This window comes from Bos indicus x Bos taurus, chromosome 19 (genome assembly GCF_003369695.1).
Source record: "Bos indicus x Bos taurus breed Angus x Brahman F1 hybrid chromosome 19, Bos_hybrid_MaternalHap_v2.0, whole genome shotgun sequence".
NCBI classification, from domain to species: Eukaryota; Metazoa; Chordata; class Mammalia; order Artiodactyla; family Bovidae; genus Bos; species Bos indicus x Bos taurus.
In genome coordinates, this window is record NC_040094.1 from 51,196,341 (window position 1) to 51,215,842 (window position 19,502).

Sequence of the window (19,502 nt, forward strand, 5' to 3'; positions counted from 1 at the left end):
CCGTCGGGAGCGCGAGGAACGTGTGAAGCGTAGGTCGCCAAACCTGCGTCCTATGCTGCTGCTGCTGCTAAGTCGCTTCAGTCGTGTCCGACTCTGTGTGACCCCAGAGACGGCAGCCCACCAGGCTCCCCCGTCCCTGGGATTCTCCGGGCAAGAACACTGGAGTGAGTTGCCATTTCCTTCTCCTACGCTACCTCTAGCAAATCAAGGTGGATGCGGGACCAAATGATGACGTTGAGCTTTGTCCCCTGGTAACATTTTATGTAGTTAGTGCATGGTCATCCCAGCACCATCGGAAATGAGAACTGCGCCTTTCCGGAAAATAAAGCACTGGGGTGTCTTTATCAGGGGAATCTCAGGAATGGACATTTCTCCCTCCTCACCTGGGGGTGGGGTCACAGGTCAGCAAAACATTTGAGAGTATTCCAAGTCTCAAAACCTTAAAATATTCCCCTTTAAAACTTTTTTTTTTTTAATTATAGTTTTTGGTGCATACGCTCTTTTACAACCTGCTGTCAGTTAAATTCAGGAGGTCCTATCTGGCTGTCAGATTAATATATTGTATTATTCAAATCTATGTCAGCACCTCCTCTTGGAAAACATTTTCAAGGGACTTCCGTGGTGGTTTGGGTGGTTAAGAATCTGTCTGGTAGTGCAGTGGGTGCTGGCTCCGTCCTTGGTCAGGGAACTAAGCCCAAGTGCCCCAACGACTGAAGTCCATGCACCGCAACTGGGGAGTCTTTGTGACTCAAGGAAAGATCCTGGATGCCACAACTAAGACCCAAGACAGCCAAATTAATTACTTAAAAAAGAAAACATTTTCAGTTATCACCTTAAATAAAAGAATTTAGGTTGTCACTTATATTTTGTTAATGTTTTAAAACTATAATGCAATATCATCATGTGTGGAAAAGGCAAGTTACAATTACTTAATTTCATCAAGGGGTTTCCCAGGTGGCTCAGATGGTAAAGAATCCACCTGCAATGAAGGAGACCCCTGGGTTCTATCACTGGGTTGGGATGATCCCCTGGAGAAGGGGAAGAAAGTGAAAGTCGCTCAGTCCTGTCCGACTCTTTGTGACACCATGGATTATACACAATCCATGGAAATCTCCAGGCCAGATTACTGGAATGGGTAGCCTTTCCCTTCTCCAAGGGATCTTCCCAACCCAGGGATTGAACCCAGGTCTCCCACATTGCAGGGGGATTCTTTATCAGCTGAGCTACAAGGGAAGCCCAAGAATACTGGAGTGGGTAGCCTATCCCTTCTCCAGCAGATCTTCCCGATCCAGGAATCAAACCGGGGTTTCCTAGATTGCAGGCAGATTCTTTACCAACTGAGCTATCAGGGAATCCCCTGGAAAAGGGAGTGGCTACCCATTTCAGTATTCTTGCCTGGAGAATTCCATGAACATAGAAGCCTGGTGGGCTGTGTGTAGTTAGTGTCCAGGTTTCCCCAAAGGTCTCTTCATTTTAGTTTCAATCTGGATCTAAATAAGGTTCAATGTTTTATTAGTCTGTATTTCAATTGGTTTGTGTGTTTCTCTTACAAAAATTTTGTTTCTAAAAATAAAATTAGTCTCACTTAGTTAAATATTGTATAGTGAGTTCCCAGTTCTAAAGTTTTGGGGGTTTGTTAAATCCGCAGGTTCCATTCACATACTCCTATCTCTCCTTGCATATCATTGTTAAATCAGGTTGCTCCACGGATGGAGGAGCTTGGTAGGCTACAGTCCATAGGATCGCAAAGAGTCTACACGACTGAGCAATTTCACTTCTCAGATTGTTTGACTGCAGGGTTTTCAGCAATTGCTGACTGCATCCATGTGGAGTTCCTCAGCATATCCTTGTTCTGAATTTTCAGTAAAGTGTAGCAGGATCTTAGTTCCTGGACCAGGATCAAACTTGTATCCCCTTTATCGGGAGCACAGTCTCAACCTATTGGACTGCCAGGGAAATTCCAGGGAAAGACTACTTCCTAGGTGGTATTGTGAAATCCCATCAGGCAGTTCTAGTGCCTGTCCTTTTGTGATGTTAATTTTCAACCATTGATGAGATGGCCTAGTTTCATTAGGTTGATGTTTTAATACTATCATTTCTTTATTTATTAGCAGGACTGCTTCCATAATGAGAAATTTCTCTTATCCACTATTTGGTTATTCTGTTGAATTCTTCTGACAACACTAATAGTCTCTCTCCTTTTTGATACATTTCCTTGTACAATTCTTACTTTAGACCTGACATCAATCTCACTGGAGGCACTCTGCTACAAGACCACTTAATGGGTTGCTGGGGAAGGTGGAGGATACTGGGTACAGCTGGCCAGTGTGTACTGTAAGAGCTGAACACTAGAGAAACCTTGTGCACTGTGGATCCAGGACAACAGAACCAGACCGAGAAGAAAAACTCTTCCTCTTGAAGTGTCTCCAACACCTTCCATTGACAAAGCTTAACATCATGCCAGAGAGCACAGAAAAAAGGGCTCAGATGCATTTTCATAGAATGGGCAATGCAGTTTGAATTTAAAACAATTGATAACTGGAAAAAATGTATAGATTTTATTCACTCAGTCCCCTATTTATGGATTTTGTATTTATTTCCAGTCTTTTGCTCTTACCTGTATTCAGCAGGGTTTTAATCAAATCAGCCATCATTTGTTCTTTCACTTAACATTAATAGAAAGCCAGTGTAGGCTTCATTTTTAAATGGCTTGTCCTCTGGTACAAAAGATTAAATTATGTCAAGGACTGCAATGCAAAGTGGAATTTTCTGGGTATCAATTCAGTTCTCCTTAAATTCTAAGGAATTAAGATCACAAGCAGAGAGAACTTAAAGGAGGTGCTAAGCAATTCAAATAGACCTTCAAGATGGCATGTGATTTTACCTCAGAAGGCATTTCAAGGAAATGGCATGTGGGATGAGGCATCAGATCAGGGAACCTGCCACATTCAGGCAGAACCTACTTTTGTTACAGCTCAGAGCTTAAATTCTCTGGGTGTGGTTCCCAGAGCAGCAGGCACTAGCATGAGTACATTTCAAGCCCCATCCATTGCTGAACAGGTCCAATGGTCTGTGTTTCAACAGCCCCACCAGGTGATTCTGAACCACAGGCAGAGAGTACATCGAGACTGGTGAAATAGAAAAGTCATCCCCCAATTTTTGACATCGTGCCTATATTGGTAAAACATCTAGGGTTAGGCATGCCCATGTGTGTATATTTCTTTATACACTGTGTATAAATCTTATGTAAATTATAGGACACATGAGAATAGACATAAAAAGATAAAATAAGTAGGAATACAAGCTCTAGTATGTTCTTCCAGCACACTATAGATCATCTTGACTGTCCCAGTTTGGAGGCCACTGATGCAGGCAGTGGCTGTGTGGTGGAGGCTCTCCTGTTTCAGGTAGAGTCCTTCTGTAGTGGGAAATAGGCAAATCAGGGTCCTGCTTGGAGCCTCATCTGGGGGCCGTGGCGGTGCATTATGCGTGTTTTACTGAAGAGAGGAGCAGGGAGGCCACCTAAGCGGGCATTTCAAGGTATTCCTGGAGAATACGATCTCTTACTACAATCCTCGTTCCCCAACAATGGGGCAAGTTTAGGAGGAGCAGAAAAACTGCCCTCACGAAAATGTGAATTTCCCAGCTACACTGAGTTTTTTGGGGGGTCAAAGATCTCTCCCCTCCTCCACAGTGCCTTGCAGCGCTGTGCAGATTTTTCAACCTGTTGATACACTTACTGGGTTTGCAATTCAATCTGCAGAGCAAGTTGGGAGAATTCACATTTTTACAATAATTTTCCAAACCACGAACAACTATTTTAGTTCTATTTTAATGCTTCCCATTAAAGTTTTTACAGAATCTACCCTAATGTTTGTATGTATCTGTTGTGAGCTTAAATACATACTTAACGTTTTCTTACCATCTTAAATGGCTGTCTCGTGCTTACAACTTCACCTACCTCTGCTGATCTTCTAAAGACTGCAACCCCAGGCGCTCTGTGGTGAGCGCCGGGGTGCGCAAAACCCGTGGCAGCCTCCGCAATCTCTACTGATTGATAGCCAACCTCATTCTAGAACCCCGCCAGTCCTCTCCTCTCGAGGGCAGAGTGGAGGCCCCGGAAGTGAGGACCCGTGCGCCTCGCCCCGCCCCCGAGTCTGGAAGTCTACTGTCCCATCCGCCCCCGCGGGTCCGGAAGTCAGCTGGTCCCGCCCCCAGCTCCGGAAGTTGGAGGCCGGCGGGTTTTGAAGTCTTGTGGTCCCGCCCGTCCCGCCTCCGCGCCTGCAGGTTTGTGTCCGAGGTGAGCGCCGGGACCGTGCCACGGTTGCGGTTTGAGGGGCACGGGGTGTGCTGAGGGGCGGCTCCCGCAGCCGAGGTCCTTCCGGGAGCGCGGTCTTGGGACTCGGCCCGGGTCGATGCCCCGGGGGCCTGGTAGCGCTCGAGGCTAGAGGGGTGCACAGTGTGGCCGCAAGGTCAGTGGAGAGTGTCCTAAGTGGCTCTTGCAGGTGACAGGAGTGATCTCGCCCCGCGGGGGGCCGAGTCGCCTGTGGAGACAGGCGAAGCATGTCAAGGGGAGGGAGCCGGGGATATCGCAGGATCTTGGCTTCGTTTGTGTGAACTGAATCCACTCTTTGTTGTCAGAAATTTGATTTAACTTTACAAAGAATACCTGAAAAGCTACCCAAAACGGGGCCCCTGGAGCCAGCGTTTTGAACGTATTGCATCGTGCAGGGCAGAATTCTCCACTGATCAAAGGGAAGATCAGTCCCCTTTGCTGACTCGTTCATTAAGCCGGTGCTCCTGGCCGTCCAAACCCTCCGCTGGGTGCGGACTGTTGTCTCCGCAGCTGCAGGAGCTGACTTTTTCGGTCAGTGCCTCTCATCAAACCATGATGAGACTTTCAGTTCTCTTTTTCATAGGCCTATACAGGGAAATGAGGGTGTTCTGGTACGTTCTGATAGGGTGCCAGAAGTTTGAAGGCTGCTGGGGGCTAACGGTTTCCAAGAGACTGAGGTTTCCAGGTAGGAAGTGGACAGGTGATGATCAAGTGTTGATGCTTTGTGAGCCAGAGCAGGGGACATAGCCCCAGTGCAACCATTACATCTGTGCAAAGAACCTTCCTTACAGAGGACATGGGTCCCTGGGGGGTTGATTTGCCTGACCACAGAGACTGCAGTCAGCACAGGCTGACTGGTTCCTGAACCTGTGTGGACCTTGTTAGTGGGCAGCTGGGTATCTTGTCCTGCAGAGGAGCTGGGTTCCTGTCTGTTAGCAGTGGCCCAAGGGCTCCAGCTGTCTGTGTCCTTCCCCAGGCGCCCTGGTCTCCTGTTGAAGGTGGTGGCAGCAGGTTTCAGGGATGTATATGCAGGTGGAGACACGCACCAGCTCCCGCCTCCATCTGAAGAGGGCTCCAGGCATCAGATCCTGGTCCCTGCTGGTTGGTAAGGATGTTCATATTTCTCAAGTTAAAAATCCAACTTTAAAAAAGGATGAAGATTAAAATTTTATTTGGTTCTACTACCCCAGGAAATAGCAACTATTATGTCTTTCCAGCTTTTATCCTTTTCGAGTGCTTGTACAGATGGTCAGTCTTGTGTTTTTTCACCATTTAACATCCTTTGGTTAATAGTCTCCATGCTCCTGTGAGGTCCCTGTATTTCCTTTTTTGCTTGCTTTCATACACCCAGTCTCCTGTATATGATTTAAGTCAGGGCCTGTGTGATGGAGACAGTAAGGAGTAAGGGTGGGGAGGCCCCTGGTCCTCTATCCCTGTCAATCCCCATTGCCCTGCACTCCCTGGGCAGCTGCACATGTCGGGAACTGAGGTGCGAGGGGAGGTGCAGCCTGGCTCTGGGCCTTCTTTCCCGGGACTCTTCCTGTTCTGTCTCATGCGGGGTCGGGACTCTTCACCTGCAGTCTTGTCTTCATTCCACACAATGTGGTGTCAGTGGGTGAAACCCACATCAGGTTCCTCTTTCTGGTTCCCCTGTCAGCGCTGGAACCTCAACAAAGACATGTGACCAGTGAATACTGTGACTGATGTAGAACATTTTGGTAAACAGACTTCCTGGTTGCTTCCACAACTTCTGAGCCTGGCGGTTTTCTTACCCCCTGCTCCCTGCTCTTAGCCATCCCTGGCAACAGGAAGGGGCTGCTTACTTGGGTCTGCAGGTCCTGGGAGGAGGTGGTCTCTGGGCTAGTGGTGGCCCAATGGGAAGGTACCTGTTTTCTCCCCACAGGAATCTTGTCTATTGGCCTGGCTGCTGCCTACTACAGTGGAGGTGAGGAACGTCATCTGCCCCGCCCCACCCCTAGGAGCTTCCTTAGCTGATTGGAAAATAGAGAAAAAAAGGAAACCCTGTCATTTGTAATCTGACAGGCATGATTTTGGGGATTGCCCCCACCTCTAAATGGGGCTTCCCTGGTGGCTCAGATGGTAAAGAATCTGCCTGCAGTGTGGGAGACCTGGTTTCTATCCCTGGGTTGGGAAGAGCCCCTGGAGAAGGGAATGGCTACCCACTTTTGCCTAGAAAATCACTTTTGCCTAGGAAATCCCATGGACAGAGGAGCCTGGCAGGCTACAGTCCATGGGGACATAAGGAGTTGGACAAAACTGAGCAACTAACACTTTCACTTTCTGCCTCTAAATGGTTTGCAGGCGTGGTCTCACCTTCGTGTGCTGGTGTGTCCCCCACAGCTTACATTCATTTACATCAGCATTTTCATGTCAAAATGTTCAGAAAGGCATTCTCATGTCTGCCTCAGGTCTTGTGGCAGGTATAGTCTATGCTTTCAGCAGTTCCCTGGAAGTAGTCCCCCATCTCTGCTCTCACACCTGGTGCCATGATAGTAACCTCAAGGAGTCACCCAGGTGGAGAGCTGAGGGCAGAGCTGGTGGACCACGTCCTGTCCTGTGTGACAGGGCCCACAGTGCCAGGTGGCCTTGGCAGGGGTGGGGTGTCCTTGGAGGCATGGGCAGTCAGCTGGGCCCCCAGGGGCCACTCCTGCCGAGTGTCTGGGAAGCAGCTGTTCTGGGAGGAGGCACCCTGTGCAGGCATGTTGACTTTTGCCCCCCTGCTACCTGCCCATGGCTGTCTCCTGTGTTTGCTCCCCAGATAGTCTGGGCTGGAAGCTCTTCTACGTCACGGGCTGTCTGTTTGTGGCCGTGCAGAACCTGGAGGACTGGGAGGTGAGGCTGATGCAGGAAGGGTGCCCAGGCTTTGGGGCTCCTGAGTTTCCCTGCAGGGCTCGTCAAAGGAAGAAAGATTCCAGGGGCCTAATTCCCTCAACCCCATCCTGAAATGTGAGCCCAGTGGTCTCTGGCCAGCTTGACTTGGCCCCTGGACATTGCCTATTTGTGACCATTTGTGGGCCACACAATCTTCTGAAGCTGCTCTCCTAGAAGTTCTCCTAGAAGGGCGAGCCCACCTCCCTCCTGTCCTTCCTCATGTGCCTTTGGGTTGCCTGGCTCCAATATTGCTCTCTGCCCTGTTCCCTCATTTGATGACCTTATCCTCAGTGCTCACCTCTCTCAACTGTGGAGAGAAGTACCTGCTCCTCTTCACACCTGAGATCCTGGAGGGGTCTGGCTGCAGGGGCCAGGGGTTCTGACTGGGATGGGAAGGGAGAGGGCTGCCTCCTTGTGTCTGCTCTGGGGAGGGTGGGGACACAGTTGGTGAGTTCGCGTGTATTGGACTGGCGCATGGGCCAGCAACCAGGTGACTGCCTTGTGGCTGGCGTTCTAGGAAGCCATCTTCAACAAGAGCACCGGGAAGGTAGTGCTGAAGACATTCAGCTTGTATAGGAAGCTGCTGACTCTCTGCAGAGCAGGCCATGACCAAGGTAAGGCATGGGGCATGAACAGGACATGGGTTACTCTGGGGTGGACGGAAGGCAGTGAGCGTCTGCGTGACCTGGAAAGGGGAAGCTGGCTGCTCGGTGACCAGAGCTGTGTCCTGCCTCATGGATGCTGTGTGTCCCCAGATGTGCCCTGGCCCAAAGAAAATTGCCTGGTAGCCCCCAGCTCAGTGACTGGCCACTAGAGACCAGGAAGGCATTTTCCAGCAGTTGAGGAAAATGAAGCAGAAAGCTGGGCAGTCCCATGCTTAGCCAGCCCCTGATGTGTTAGACAGGTGGGCTTTTCAAGGCAATAGGCCTGCTGGATGTTCCCTCTCACTCAGACTGGATGTTAACCGGCAGTCACAGGACCCTGTGCTGTGGTCACTTCCTATGACATCTAAAGCTGGGTCCCGGCATCCTCTGGGCCTCCGACCTAGAGTGACACGCACTCCTTCATGACAAGCAGGCTCTCACCCTCTGCACTGTGCCCCCAAAGCCACTGTGTCAGCATCCAGGCGAGAGGGGCAGGGTGGGAGGGGACATGGCTGCTGACCTGGCCCCGCCCACAGTGGTGGTCCTGCTCAGTGACATCCGGGATGTGAATGTGGAGGAGGAGAAGGTCCGGTACTTCGGGAAGGGCTATGTGGTGGTGCTTCGGTTCGCCACAGGCTTCTCCCACCCTCTCACCCAGAGTGCTGTCATGGGCCACCGCAGGTAAGCCAAGGATGGGAGACGATGGGTCAGGGCTGCCCACTATGCCCTTGCCCCCAGGCAAGTGGCCCTCATAAGGGACTGTGGTAGGGCAGAGGCTTCAGGAACATGGAAGAGGTGGGGCTTGGGGGGACAGGCATGGTACCACCTGCTAGGTGGTATCAGGGGTCCCTGCAGGGACGGAGAGGGGAGGGGCACATCAGGGGTCCCCAGTGGCAGAGAGGCCTGGGCTAAGGTCAGGTGAGGGTGGGGACCAGCTAAGGTGTGGGGTCCTGGAGGGCAGTTCCTGTGAGGAGGCTGGCGTGGTCTTCTGGCTCCTGCTGGAGGCCAGGACCTCTGCCATGGTGACCTGTCCTCCCTCCTGGTGCCGGCCTGGACCAGCGATGTGGAAGTCATTGCCAAGCTTATCACTACTTTCCTGGAGCTGCACCGCCTGGAGAGTCCTGTGGAGCTGTCTCAGAGCAGCGACAGTGAGGCTGACAGCCCCGGAGACCAGAGCTGACCTCCATGGCACCCCTCAGCAGAGTTCTGATGGGGCCCCGGCAGGACTGATGGACCGCCTGGGAGTCTTCCTCCTCGGCTCTCGGCTGTGTCCCTGGCAGCCCCAGGGCAGGACACTCAGCCATTCCTGCTGCTTGCTTCTGTCCTCCAAGTGAAACCACAGTGGGACCTTGTCTGCAGACTGATGTGCCTCTTCCTGGAATCAGCCCACTGGGGCAGTAGCCTGGTGTGGACAGGCCAGACCTGCTAGCCATGTGGGGCTCAAGGCTTCTGAAATGGGAAGGACACCCAGGGTCCCAGGGCACGAAGCATAGGACTGAGCTCTCTGGGTCAGGGTCTTTGCCAGGACTCAGTCCTGCAGGTTACAACAAGCTTTCAGCAGGCAGATGTGGGGCCTGGCTGGGTCAGCCTCTGAGGATGCTGTCTCTGCCTGTTCTGTGGATCCCAGCTCCTTCCCTGCTCCCCACGTTCATTCCTTCCACTAGCCAGACATTCTCAGTGGTCAGAAGTGAGGTGCTCACCCGTGAGCTCCTGGTGCTCAGGGTGCATGCCAAGGGGCCCATTTGATTGGTGTGCTGTTGCCATAGTGAGGCCTCTAGAACCCCAAATGGCTCATCTCGAGTCCAGATGAGGCAGGAGACAGATGCTGGCCTCCTGTTTGCATTTCATGGGGCAGGAAGAAGTGGGCTTCAGGATGTATACATATAACTAGCCTCCTATTTGCGCTCCAGAATGGAAGTAACAACAGGGTAAATAGCCAGTGTTTGTCTCTTTTAAACACCTTAAGGTAATAATCATGCAAGGACAAAGGGGCAAAACCCTGTTTTGAGTAAAGGATTAAGGGATGTCCACTCCTCCCTCTTTTGGGACAAGGGAGACACTGCACATACACAGAAAGGTCAAAAGTCAGGGGGTTAAAATTCGGGATAATGCTAGGCCGTAATGAGTCTTGCTCCTCCCAGAAGCCTTCAGTTGGAGATTCATCTTGGCTGAGAGGTGCATGCACACCCAAGGGAGCGTCTCAGGGTAGGTCAGGTGTGGAAAAGAAACCAGATAACTGGCTGAAGGTAAAGACCTGGAAGAACTGACCTATATAAATGACTTAACCGCCCCTTTCCAGTGCTCCTCCTAAGAGGGATGCCCACACCTGTTCTCTCTGGGTGTGCATCTCTGCCTTGCTTCTCTCTTAACAAACCAGTTCTCTGTGTGCTCTTCCGCTCATTGTTATGCTAAGTCTCAATAAACTTTGTACCTGCATTAACAGTTTTTGCCTCCTTGATAAATGCATTTTTCACCAGAGGCAAAGATCCATGGAAAACCAACTTCTAGCCTTCTAGCCCTTGCCGGTCTGATGGCCAGGATTGCTGGCTCTCATCCAGGATATCCAGGTTCAGTTCTGGGCAGGGAATTAAGATCTCACTTCATACCACCTCGCACTGCTGCCTTGTCCAGATCACAATCAGGATTGCAGCTGGGCTCTCACAGGGAGGATAACCTGCCCCTGCTCCCAGTGTAGGCAGAGGTTTTCTCTTCTAGCTTCTAGCAGCATTTAAAAACTTGCACCCATCCCTTGGAACCCGCATTCCCAGCTTCTCTCAAACCCTGGCGGTTGGGCCTGTTTGTATGTGGCCAGAATGGGCGAGGCTCATGACTGCCCTTCAGCAGGGCCTGGGCAGCTGGCTGCAGCCACCCCCATGGCATCTGGGTGCCAGCCACACTGACCGTCACCTGCACTGTTGGTTTTCTTCTGCTTTCTCTGAACCCAGGTCCCTCCAAGGTACAGCATGTGCCAAGAGCATCTCTGGGGAAACCCACAAGGCTTCCACACTGGGAATGGCCTGGTAGACCCATGGACCCAGGGTTCTCAGGCTGCCTGTGTGAGAGCAACTTCAGGGAACTTCAGAGAAATGAGATCCTCTCCTTTCTAAGTAATGGCTGCCAACCAGACCTATGGGGACAGTCATTTAAACATGCCAAAGTTAGGTTTCCAAATGGTTAAATCTGGAGTGCTTTTCTCTTAAAAGCTGTGACATGCCGTACACTGGTTTCTGGTGTGTTCGTCCCAGGGCTGGAGGAGGCTCCAGGACCGGAGGGAAAATGTTTGGCTGACTCTGCTCCCTAGGAGCTGGGTTGGGTGAGAAGGGTCTCTGGAGCATTGTGAGGGCCGCACTGTAAGCAGCCCAGGCCAGGGTAGTAATGAAGCCTTTCAAATTTCTAGTAGCATGATTTCTGGATTCCACTCTCTTTTTTATTTCAAAAGAAAGTTCTAATGCTGATCACTGCACAGGCCCAGAAGGCCTTTTCCTTCCGTATTTACTCTGAGTGCTGCCCGCTGGCACGGCTGTCCAGGACTCAGGAGTGGCACCTGGGGCTGGATACAGCTAGACAAGGGTGCAGGGCTGCTGAAAGCCTGTGCTTGGCCTCTCCCCTCAGGGGTCCTGACCTGAGTCCTGCCTGGGGCTGGCCGCCTCACCCAGGTCCTGTAGCAGAGCCTGCAGCCGCTGCAGGCTGGGGTGCACGTTCTCCTCCAGCCACTCCTCCACCGTGTCTGGGTAGAAGATGCGCTGCAGGGCAGCCTCCAGCTCCCCTGCGAGGGCGTTCCACCTGGCCAGGAGACTGAGGACCAGCGAGACAGTTAGCCTGCCCAATGAGGGCCCTGGGGCATACCTCAGAGCCTCCAGAACCCCACAGGTCAGGACATCCTGGGCTTCCATTTACTCATCCATGGAACTGGGTCCTTCGCACCAGCCTCATAAGGTTGTTGGGAATCAATGAGTGACTGTCAGTTTGACCTTGTAACCAGCAGGCACTTCACAACTGGCTGGCAGGGTTTTTCTTGGTGCGTGAACCTGCCGTGACAGCTGAAGGCATCTTATACTCAGTGGGGACAGTCTGTGTTGGCCTCTGCTTGCAGAGCTGGGGGAGCGGGGGGAGGCCGGCTGGGACCCTGTCCCCACGGTGACACATGCGGCCACAGCCCTAGGCAGTCTGGTCCTACCAGGAGCCCCAGATCCGGCTCAGGGCATCTGGTGACCCTCAACCCTCTCAGGCAGGAAATGTCCAAGCTTCTCGTGACACCTAAGGGCACAGCTGATTCAGTTGGGCCACCCAGGACTCTGGCTGTGATACCTAGTCAGCTCGTCCAGAAGGCTCCCAGTGCAGTGGAGGGTGGGCAGTGCCGGGGATGGACACAGTGGGGCGGGCCGTGGGCTACCTGAGTGCCTGGGGCTGGATGTGCTCGATCATGACGGGGTGAATGAGCTTCCTCCGGCGATGGTAGGGGCTGAACCAGCCGGTCACATACCTGCAGTGGGGTGGGGGCCAGGGGGCGGGGGACAAATCCACACACATAGGTGGGTGCACTGTGGCTTGTAAGGCTGCCTTGGTGGTTGTAAAATAAGACCTTTGAAAATCTGGTAAAGATTTTTACAAGTTAGATTTTTAAAAGCTTCCACCTAGGAAGCTTCCTTGCAGTATTAGCTGGCCCTTGCCCTGCCAGGAGGTGGTGGGGGTCACTCCCCGGCCTGCTCACCTGTCCCTCTCCAGCAGCGCGTCCACGGAGCTGCACAGGTGGAGGCTGACTTGTGTGACGAGGGCCAGGATGTCGCTGCCAGGGAAGGAGCCGGCGCCCTCACTGCACAGGGAGCCGCCGTGCTGAGGAAGGGCTCAAATGGGAGGGGAGAGGCAGGGCAGGGAGTGAGAGTGTTACCTCCTAAAACTCATTTCCTCTAGGCTCGAAATCCCAAGAAAGTTCTCCACTCTTGCTTTGACATTTTCAGCAAAGTCTCCTGAAACCAACCATAGACGGAGGTCAGAGAGGCCCCTGGAGGAGGTGGCCTGGACCCCGTGCTGGCTGGACCTCCCGACCTTTGGGCATGGGTCGTGGGCAAAACAATCGAGAAGGACCGCTGGCCAGGTCCAGCCACACACATGCTGACTTCAGGGATGGATGAGCCCAAGGCCACAGCAGCCTTGCGGGAAGGTTAGAAAAGGGTAGAGTCTCAGTATCTGTCCTTCCACATCCCTGTGGCTCAGCACAATTCTAAACATGTTCACTGTTCAGTCCTCACTTTCCTCAACCACCTTGACATCTTTCTGCTCCAACAGCACATTTATCATCAGGTCTCAAATGGGAGTTTACCTAACCAGGGCTTCACCATCAGGCACGCCTGCTGGTTTCGTCCATCTCTAAGCATCTCTGCCTGCACCTGGCTGCTCCCAGGAGAACCAGAAGTGAGGGAGCTGCGGGCCACACCCACTGGCACTGGGCATTCAGGATATTCACCCAGTGAAGACGGGCCCTTTCCTGCACCCTATCCATGATGAGCTTTCTTGTGGGTTCACTCTGCCTGAGGAGCCCGTCCCCCTACCTTCCTGGCCTCTGTCTTGGGTTTAGGCTTGAAGACCCAGGCTGTTAAGACCACAGTCCAGCCAGGTGGAGGTGGCAGTTGGGGGTCCTGGCACTTGGTTTCCTGGGAGGAGCAGGGGACCATACCGTGCAGCAGCGCCTGCAGACAGACGGCCAGGGACGGGATTCCCACGGGCAGCAGCTCGCACAGCACAGAGAAGTGGTCATACCTAAGTCCGTGGGAGAGGGACTCAGTGGATGCTCGGGCATGAGCCACCGCGAGACAGGACAGGGATCGAGAAGCTTCTGCTGCTTCCAGAAGCTTCCTTGGTTTTGTGGGTCTGCAGCTGGCAGTCACACTCAGATCCCACCCAGAGGGACCTGCCTGGGCTGAATGCTCTGCAGTTGCCACCTTGAAATTCTTTGAAGTTCATCTTTGACTCAGCTCTGTAAGTGAGGGCTGAGGGTCAGCAGTCAGCCCCGCCTCCAGTTGCCTCCCATGGAGTCAGGGCCTCCTGCCCTTGGTGTTGGGGCCCCTGGCCTCCCCCTCAGGATGGGACCTGAGGCCAGGACTTGCCTGGGACTAGGCGTTAACTTGTAACTCTACTTTTCAGATAGTGTGAAATTCTGAATGAGCTGAGGTCTGTCTTCACACCTCTCCCAAAGTGGCTGGGGTGGTGTGAACATGCAGAGACACGCACGGTGCAGACAGAGCATGCACGAGGAGGCCCAGTGCCCTGGGGTGCTAACACCCTGAGCCGCATCCCCTCAGCAGTGTGGTGAGAGGGGCTTGACCCCAAGTGCTTGTTTTGTGCGGCTGGTCCTCCACACCCTCCTCAGAGTGCTGGCTGCTTCCTCTTGACAGAAGGTGAGAACTGAGGCCCAGACTGGATGGGCTGAGGAGGGCCATGTGTCCTGAGTGATGGGAGCCGCTTCGACCCTCCCAAGGGCATCCCTGGGCCCCACATGGCCTCACCTCTGCCAGCCAGTCAGGATGATGCCCCGCAGCGTGTCCGCTGGCACGCTGCCCGCCACCTGCAGCCACTGCAGGTGGTTTCTGAGGTGGTGCTCGATAGGGGTCAGGCTCTGGTTCACTCCTGTGGCCCCCTTGAAGGCGCTGGCGGCCCAGAGCCAGGAGAAGCCGCTCTTCCGGTACTTCTCCACAAGGAGCGCTGGGTGAGCAAGTAAGAGGTGTGAGTGGCATGCCCTGACGAGGTGTAGCTGTGAAGCCCGAAATACATGCTTGTCTGTGGGGAAAACCAAGAGGAGCCCATGACCACCCGGCTCCGTTCTGGTACTGACCTTTCCCGTGGAGGTCCAGGTCAGCCCCATAGTCCCAAAGCACAGGCTCCACCAGTTGCGGCACCCTTGACCCTGGGAGTGGAGAGAGGCCATGAGGGCGGGTCCCTTCAGCCTTCAGCCCTCCTTTCTTGCATTAAAATGGATTTAAGTACAGACTCCGGAGAAGACACTGGCAACCCACTCCAGTACTCTTGCCTGGAAACTCCCATGGACGGAGGAGCCTGGTGGGCTATAGTCCATGGGGTCGCTAGGAGTCGGACACGACTGAGTGACTTCGCTTTCACTTTTCACTTTCATGCATTGGAGAAGGAAATGGCAACCCACTCCAGTGTTCTTGCCTGGAGAATCCCAGGGACGGGGGAGCCTGGTGGGCGCCCGTCTGTGGGGTCGCACAGAGTCGGACACGACTGACGTGACTTAGCAGCAGCAAGTACAGATTCAGTACTGCACTAAGCGTTTGGTCATAAACGCCGCAGCTGCCAGGCCAGTCAGCTCTGGAAGTGACTGGACACTGCTGGAGCTGCTAAGGCCATGGGCCCCGGTGCTCCCTCAAGGGAGGGAGCGGCAGTGTGTCTGCACGCGGGGCAGGCCCAGGTGCAGTAGGAATGCATTGCTAAGCGGACTTATTTATAATGAATGAAAACTTAAGTGGCCACACGTGGTAACGGCCGCAGCCAGGACACCTGGACCTTGCAGAAGCATGTGTGGCAATCTCCCTGTCTCACCCCAAAGCCTCAAGCTAGGCCTTGCTGGGCTTGGGCTGGGGGGGCCTCTGCTTCCCTCAACCAGCCAGTGTGAACCTCAGTGGAGCCCCTACAGGGCTGGCAGTACAGGCGTGTGAGGCCAAGGGCCCTAGAAGCACTGGGTGCTCTCATGGTCTGCTGGGGGCCCCTGCTCCGAACCTATCCCCTGCTCCCGACGGTCGGTGCCGCCCCCAGGGCCTCATGCTACCCTCCAGGTCAGGTCTCTCACAACCACACTCCTGCAAGACCTTTTAGGAAAATGGCACTGTCATATGAGAAACACATGAAAGTGGTCCTAATAACGGGATGGTCTGGAACTAGAAGCTTCAGTGCAGCTCTACAACAGGGTCTAGGTCTCTCCTGAGCAGCTGGGGGCTCGGAGCACTTGGCTTCCACTCCTCGTGGCACCAGGAAGCCCCACTGCTGAGCATGACCTGCACCATCACCACTACCACCCCCCGCCCGCCAGGGCCACGCCCTGCCGACCTGAGAGCTGGTCCTCGGGGATGTCCCGCAGCATGTCATCCCACATCAGGGGCGTTGTAGTGGGGTACCGGGCCCGCATGTGGCTGGCCACCGCCTCCATGTGGGACAGACACAGCTTTGCTTTGCTGTTGGGCTCCTGCTGCAACCACTGTCTTGAGGTCTCACCCTCTCCAAGGTAGTAGACCTAGGAGGAGACACGGGTGGGTTGGCCCCGGGACCACTCATCCTCACCCAAAGGTTCATGCTGTGGCCTGGGAGAATCTCGGGGAAGCTGCCCATGGGGAGGGGGCGGTGAAGGGCGCCCCTGCCTCTTCACCAACACCCAAACTCAGCTCTAAGACTCCCTTGAGCCTGGGCACAGGAGCACCACAAGAGCCAGAAGGTAAAAATGACCAGACGTCCAGCAACACAAGATGGATAAACAGAGCGTGGCCTGTCCACACCCTGGAATATCACTCAGCTGCCATGTAGATGAATGAAGCTGGAGAAGGTGCCCAGGGAGAGAAGCCCATGCATGGAGCAGCATTTCACTTACGGGGTGCTGGGGCGGGGGGATAATGCAGAGATGCAAAGGAGAGATGGATGCAGAGGTAGAGGGCGGGGGGTGGGTGGGGAGATGAGAGGCCCTGCACTAGGCGGGGATGAGGGCTGCACAACACTGAGAATGACTAAAAAGTTACCGGACTGTTCACTTTCAATCGCTTTCGGTGATAAATTCTATATTACATGTATTTTTTTTTAAAAAAAGGTTTTTTTGAAGAAGAGGATCAAACTCTGGAATAAAATGTCCACAAACCACTGTCCTAGCTCAGATGCCTGAGCTCAGACGAGCACAGGTCTTTGGGTCACTGCTCGGTGGCTCATAATCTTCCTAAGATCCTGTGTTTCTTGAGGACAAGGTGGGGCACCCCTGGGAACTGCCTTTCCAGCCAGTGCTCCATGACCCTAAAGTGGTATTTCCCTTCTCCCACTGTCTGAAACTGCACTGCTTCACATGGAGAAAAGTAACCGGCTCAATCTCATGGCCACCTTGGCCCCAAGGACATGAACGTGCAGTAACTAGGGGCTGCTCTGCTGTCCCGTGGGTGCCTGCACCCCACTGCACCCTGCTTGGCTCAGCAGGTTTGCCCACGGGAGATCACTTGTCAGCTGGGACCACGGCCCTCACTGGGGCACATCTCCTCAGCCAGCCTTTCTTTATTCCTGGAGCTACTTTTCTATTTAAGAGAAGACCCCACGAGGTGGGAGCAGGTGACCTTGAGGTGAAGAGAAGGGGCTGCTGCAGACTTAGGGGAGTTGCCTGCTGGCAAGGGGAGGCACCCACCTCGTCGCAGCCGACATGGAACCACCGGGCGCCCGGGTGCAGCTCCATCACCTGGTCGATCATGGCTGTGACCAGTGCCAGGGACTCCTCTTTGTGGGGGTTCAGGGTGTTGGGGAAACGTGCCACTTCCCGGAGGTGAGCGAGAGCCTCGTGCTTCAGCACGAACTGCAGGGAGACAATAGGAAAGCTGGCAACCCTGGGGAGAAGCTTATGCCCGAGCTCCCCACAGCTGGGCTCCTGCCCCTGCACCCTGCCAGCCTCGTGTCTATTAGAGTTCCCAGGGGGGCCAGCGGGACTGCCCTGGGCACGGGAGCCAGGGCTCTGAGCAACCAGGCTGCTTGGTCAACAGCCCTTCTCCCTTCCACCTCTAACTAGGCTGAGTGAGAAAGTGGACAAGACAGTCTCCCTTCACAGCAGAATTACATGTGGGTGGACTTCTTGCTCAAGTGAAGAGGCTGGCAAACTACCCACTCCCCATTGCCCTGCCCATCACACACACACACACACACACACACACACACACACACAACAAGTACAAAGTGGAACCATTTGTCAAAAACAATTTCAGGCCTTCAGAAACCAACCAAAGGTGAACAACAAACTGAGAAATGTTTGTTCATGAAAGACCGCCACAACTTTGGGTAAAAACAGAGATTCTGCAGCTTCTGCCCAGGGCCCCACCCCCTGTGCCCACCAGCGGCTGGATGTGGGTAAACCCAGTCCTTGGAGACCTGTCAGTAAGAGTGGCAAACTGTTCTGAATTCTGCGGTCCTCACAGGACCACAAAGGTGACACATGTTCTCCTTCACACCAGCTGGCTGGGGCCACACACACACACACACACACACGGGCCTGAGAGGGCTGGGTGGAAAGCAGGAGCCACAGCAGACTGAGCACTGGCTGAGCTCTTACGTGTGGCACCCCTAGCCCCTGGGGCATAACGTGGAGCCTTACGGGCTTGGGCACAACTACTGCCCAACCTGCGTGGAATCACCAGCTGTCAAGACAGAAGAGTGACCCCCTAAGAGCAAAAAATAAAAACAAGAATAAAAACCCAACAGAGGCATTTGTGGCCACACACATCTGGGGAGACAGATTAAATCCAGGCAATTTACAACTACCCATGGGGAAAAAGTCAGATTTGCTGTAACATATGATCTGAAATGTCCAGTTGTCAACCAAAAATTGAGACGTGCAAATAACTGGCAAGTGGGATGGACACTCAAAGGAAAAACCAGTCTATGGAAACTGACGTTGAGAGGGCCTGGATGTTGGATTTATCAGACAACAGCTCCTCAGCTGTTCACAGAGCCTCTCTGTGCAGCGCTGAGCTGTTCCCTGCAGGTGGCTAGCCCTGCCCGTGCACCCCTGAACCCCACAGCTGGGTGCAAGGTAACTTCCCTTCCTCCCACTTACCTCCATGTGCCCAAATGTCTGCACCAAGGGAATGACCTCCAGCTCATTCAGTGTGGCCAGGTGCAGGATCTCTTTGATTTCCGAAGGGCTAGAGAGACAAAGACCACCCTAAGAGGTGCAGGCCGGCTTCCATTTAGGCTCCCAATCCCCGCTTGTCAGGTTCCTGGGGGACTCTACTGAGGAAACTAGTAGGGTCACTAACTCTGAAAAGCCCAACAGGTATTCTTAAGCTTTCAGAGAAGGCTTCCATGCTACAGTTCAGGAAAACGATGCTCTGTTATGTCATCAAGTAACAGTTTACTTCTGACCAGCTATTCTGACTCAAACTCTTTAAGAAGCTAAAGTCATTTTACCAGAAACTGGGCCACACAAGGAATCATAGTCTAGAACAAAGGTGGGAAGACAGGGCCTGAGGGTAAATTCACCGCTTGTTTCTGTACAGCCCATGACCTAAGAATGGTTTCAACATTTAAAAATTGTTGAGAACAATCAAGAGAAGAATAACATTTTGTGACCTGCAAAAACTATATGGGAGGGCTTCCCTGATGGCTCAGCGGTAAAGAATCCACCTGTCAGTGCAGGAGACATGGGTTCGATCCCTGGGTTGGGAAGACCTCCTGGAAATGGCAACCCACCCCAGTATTCTTGCCTGGGAAATCCCATGGACTGGAGAGCCTGGAGGGAGAGCCTGGAGGGCTACAGTCCATGGGTGGCAAAGAGTCGGACACAAATGAGTAACAAAAGAACAAAAATTGTATGGAATTCATCCTTCAGTGTCCACAAATAGGGTTTTATTGGGTCATAGCCATGCCCACTCATTATTATCACCTGT

The 19,502-nt window shown here is 53.3% G+C and overlaps 2 protein-coding genes across 10 annotated transcripts in view; one reads left to right on the forward strand and one right to left on the reverse strand.

Moving 5' to 3' along the window:
* On the forward strand, positions 1–10,314 carry LOC113877583 (cytochrome b-245 chaperone 1). 6 transcript variants are annotated; one of them, XM_027517802.1, is made up of 8 exons: positions 1–164; positions 2,236–4,300; positions 5,313–5,441; positions 6,240–6,281; positions 7,116–7,189; positions 7,746–7,842; positions 8,409–8,553; positions 8,932–10,314. In XM_027517802.1, the coding sequence occupies exons 3-8, from the start codon at positions 5,357–5,359 to the stop codon at positions 9,050–9,052; spliced, it is 564 nt and encodes a 187-aa protein (XP_027373603.1). In that variant the 5' UTR covers positions 1–164; positions 2,236–4,300; positions 5,313–5,356; the 3' UTR covers positions 9,053–10,314. The 6 variants fall into 6 exon arrangements, with proteins under 6 accessions (XP_027373603.1, XP_027373607.1, XP_027373606.1 ...); XM_027517806.1 differs by lacking the exon at positions 1–164 and having other exon boundaries at positions 1,590–4,300; positions 8,877–8,954; XM_027517803.1 differs by lacking the exon at positions 1–164 and having other exon boundaries at positions 1,770–4,287.
* Positions 5,479–19,502, reverse strand: part of HEXD (hexosaminidase D) — a 21,561-nt gene continuing 7,537 nt past the window's right edge. For 2 of the 4 annotated variants that reach the window (XM_027517797.1, XM_027517795.1), the window contains 11 exons: positions 18,671–18,758; positions 17,255–17,419; positions 15,931–16,114; positions 14,702–14,773; positions 14,376–14,571; positions 13,547–13,629; positions 12,761–12,839; positions 12,584–12,685; positions 12,266–12,355; positions 11,525–11,667; positions 5,479–5,714 (listed from right to left, as the gene is read on the reverse strand). In XM_027517797.1, the coding sequence (XP_027373598.1) occupies positions 5,623–5,714; positions 11,525–11,667; positions 12,266–12,355; positions 12,584–12,685; positions 12,761–12,839; positions 13,547–13,629; positions 14,376–14,571; positions 14,702–14,773; positions 15,931–16,114; positions 17,255–17,419; positions 18,671–18,676 (1,212 nt within the window). In that variant the 5' untranslated portion in view covers positions 18,677–18,758 and the 3' untranslated portion in view covers positions 5,479–5,622. Of the gene's footprint in view, positions 5,715–5,741; positions 5,996–11,524; positions 11,668–12,265; positions 12,356–12,583; positions 12,686–12,760; positions 12,840–13,546; positions 13,630–14,375; positions 14,572–14,701; positions 14,774–15,930; positions 16,115–17,254; positions 17,420–18,670; positions 18,759–19,502 lie in introns of those variants that run through there. The other 2 variants (XR_003506770.1, XM_027517796.1) reach the window with 2 other exon arrangements.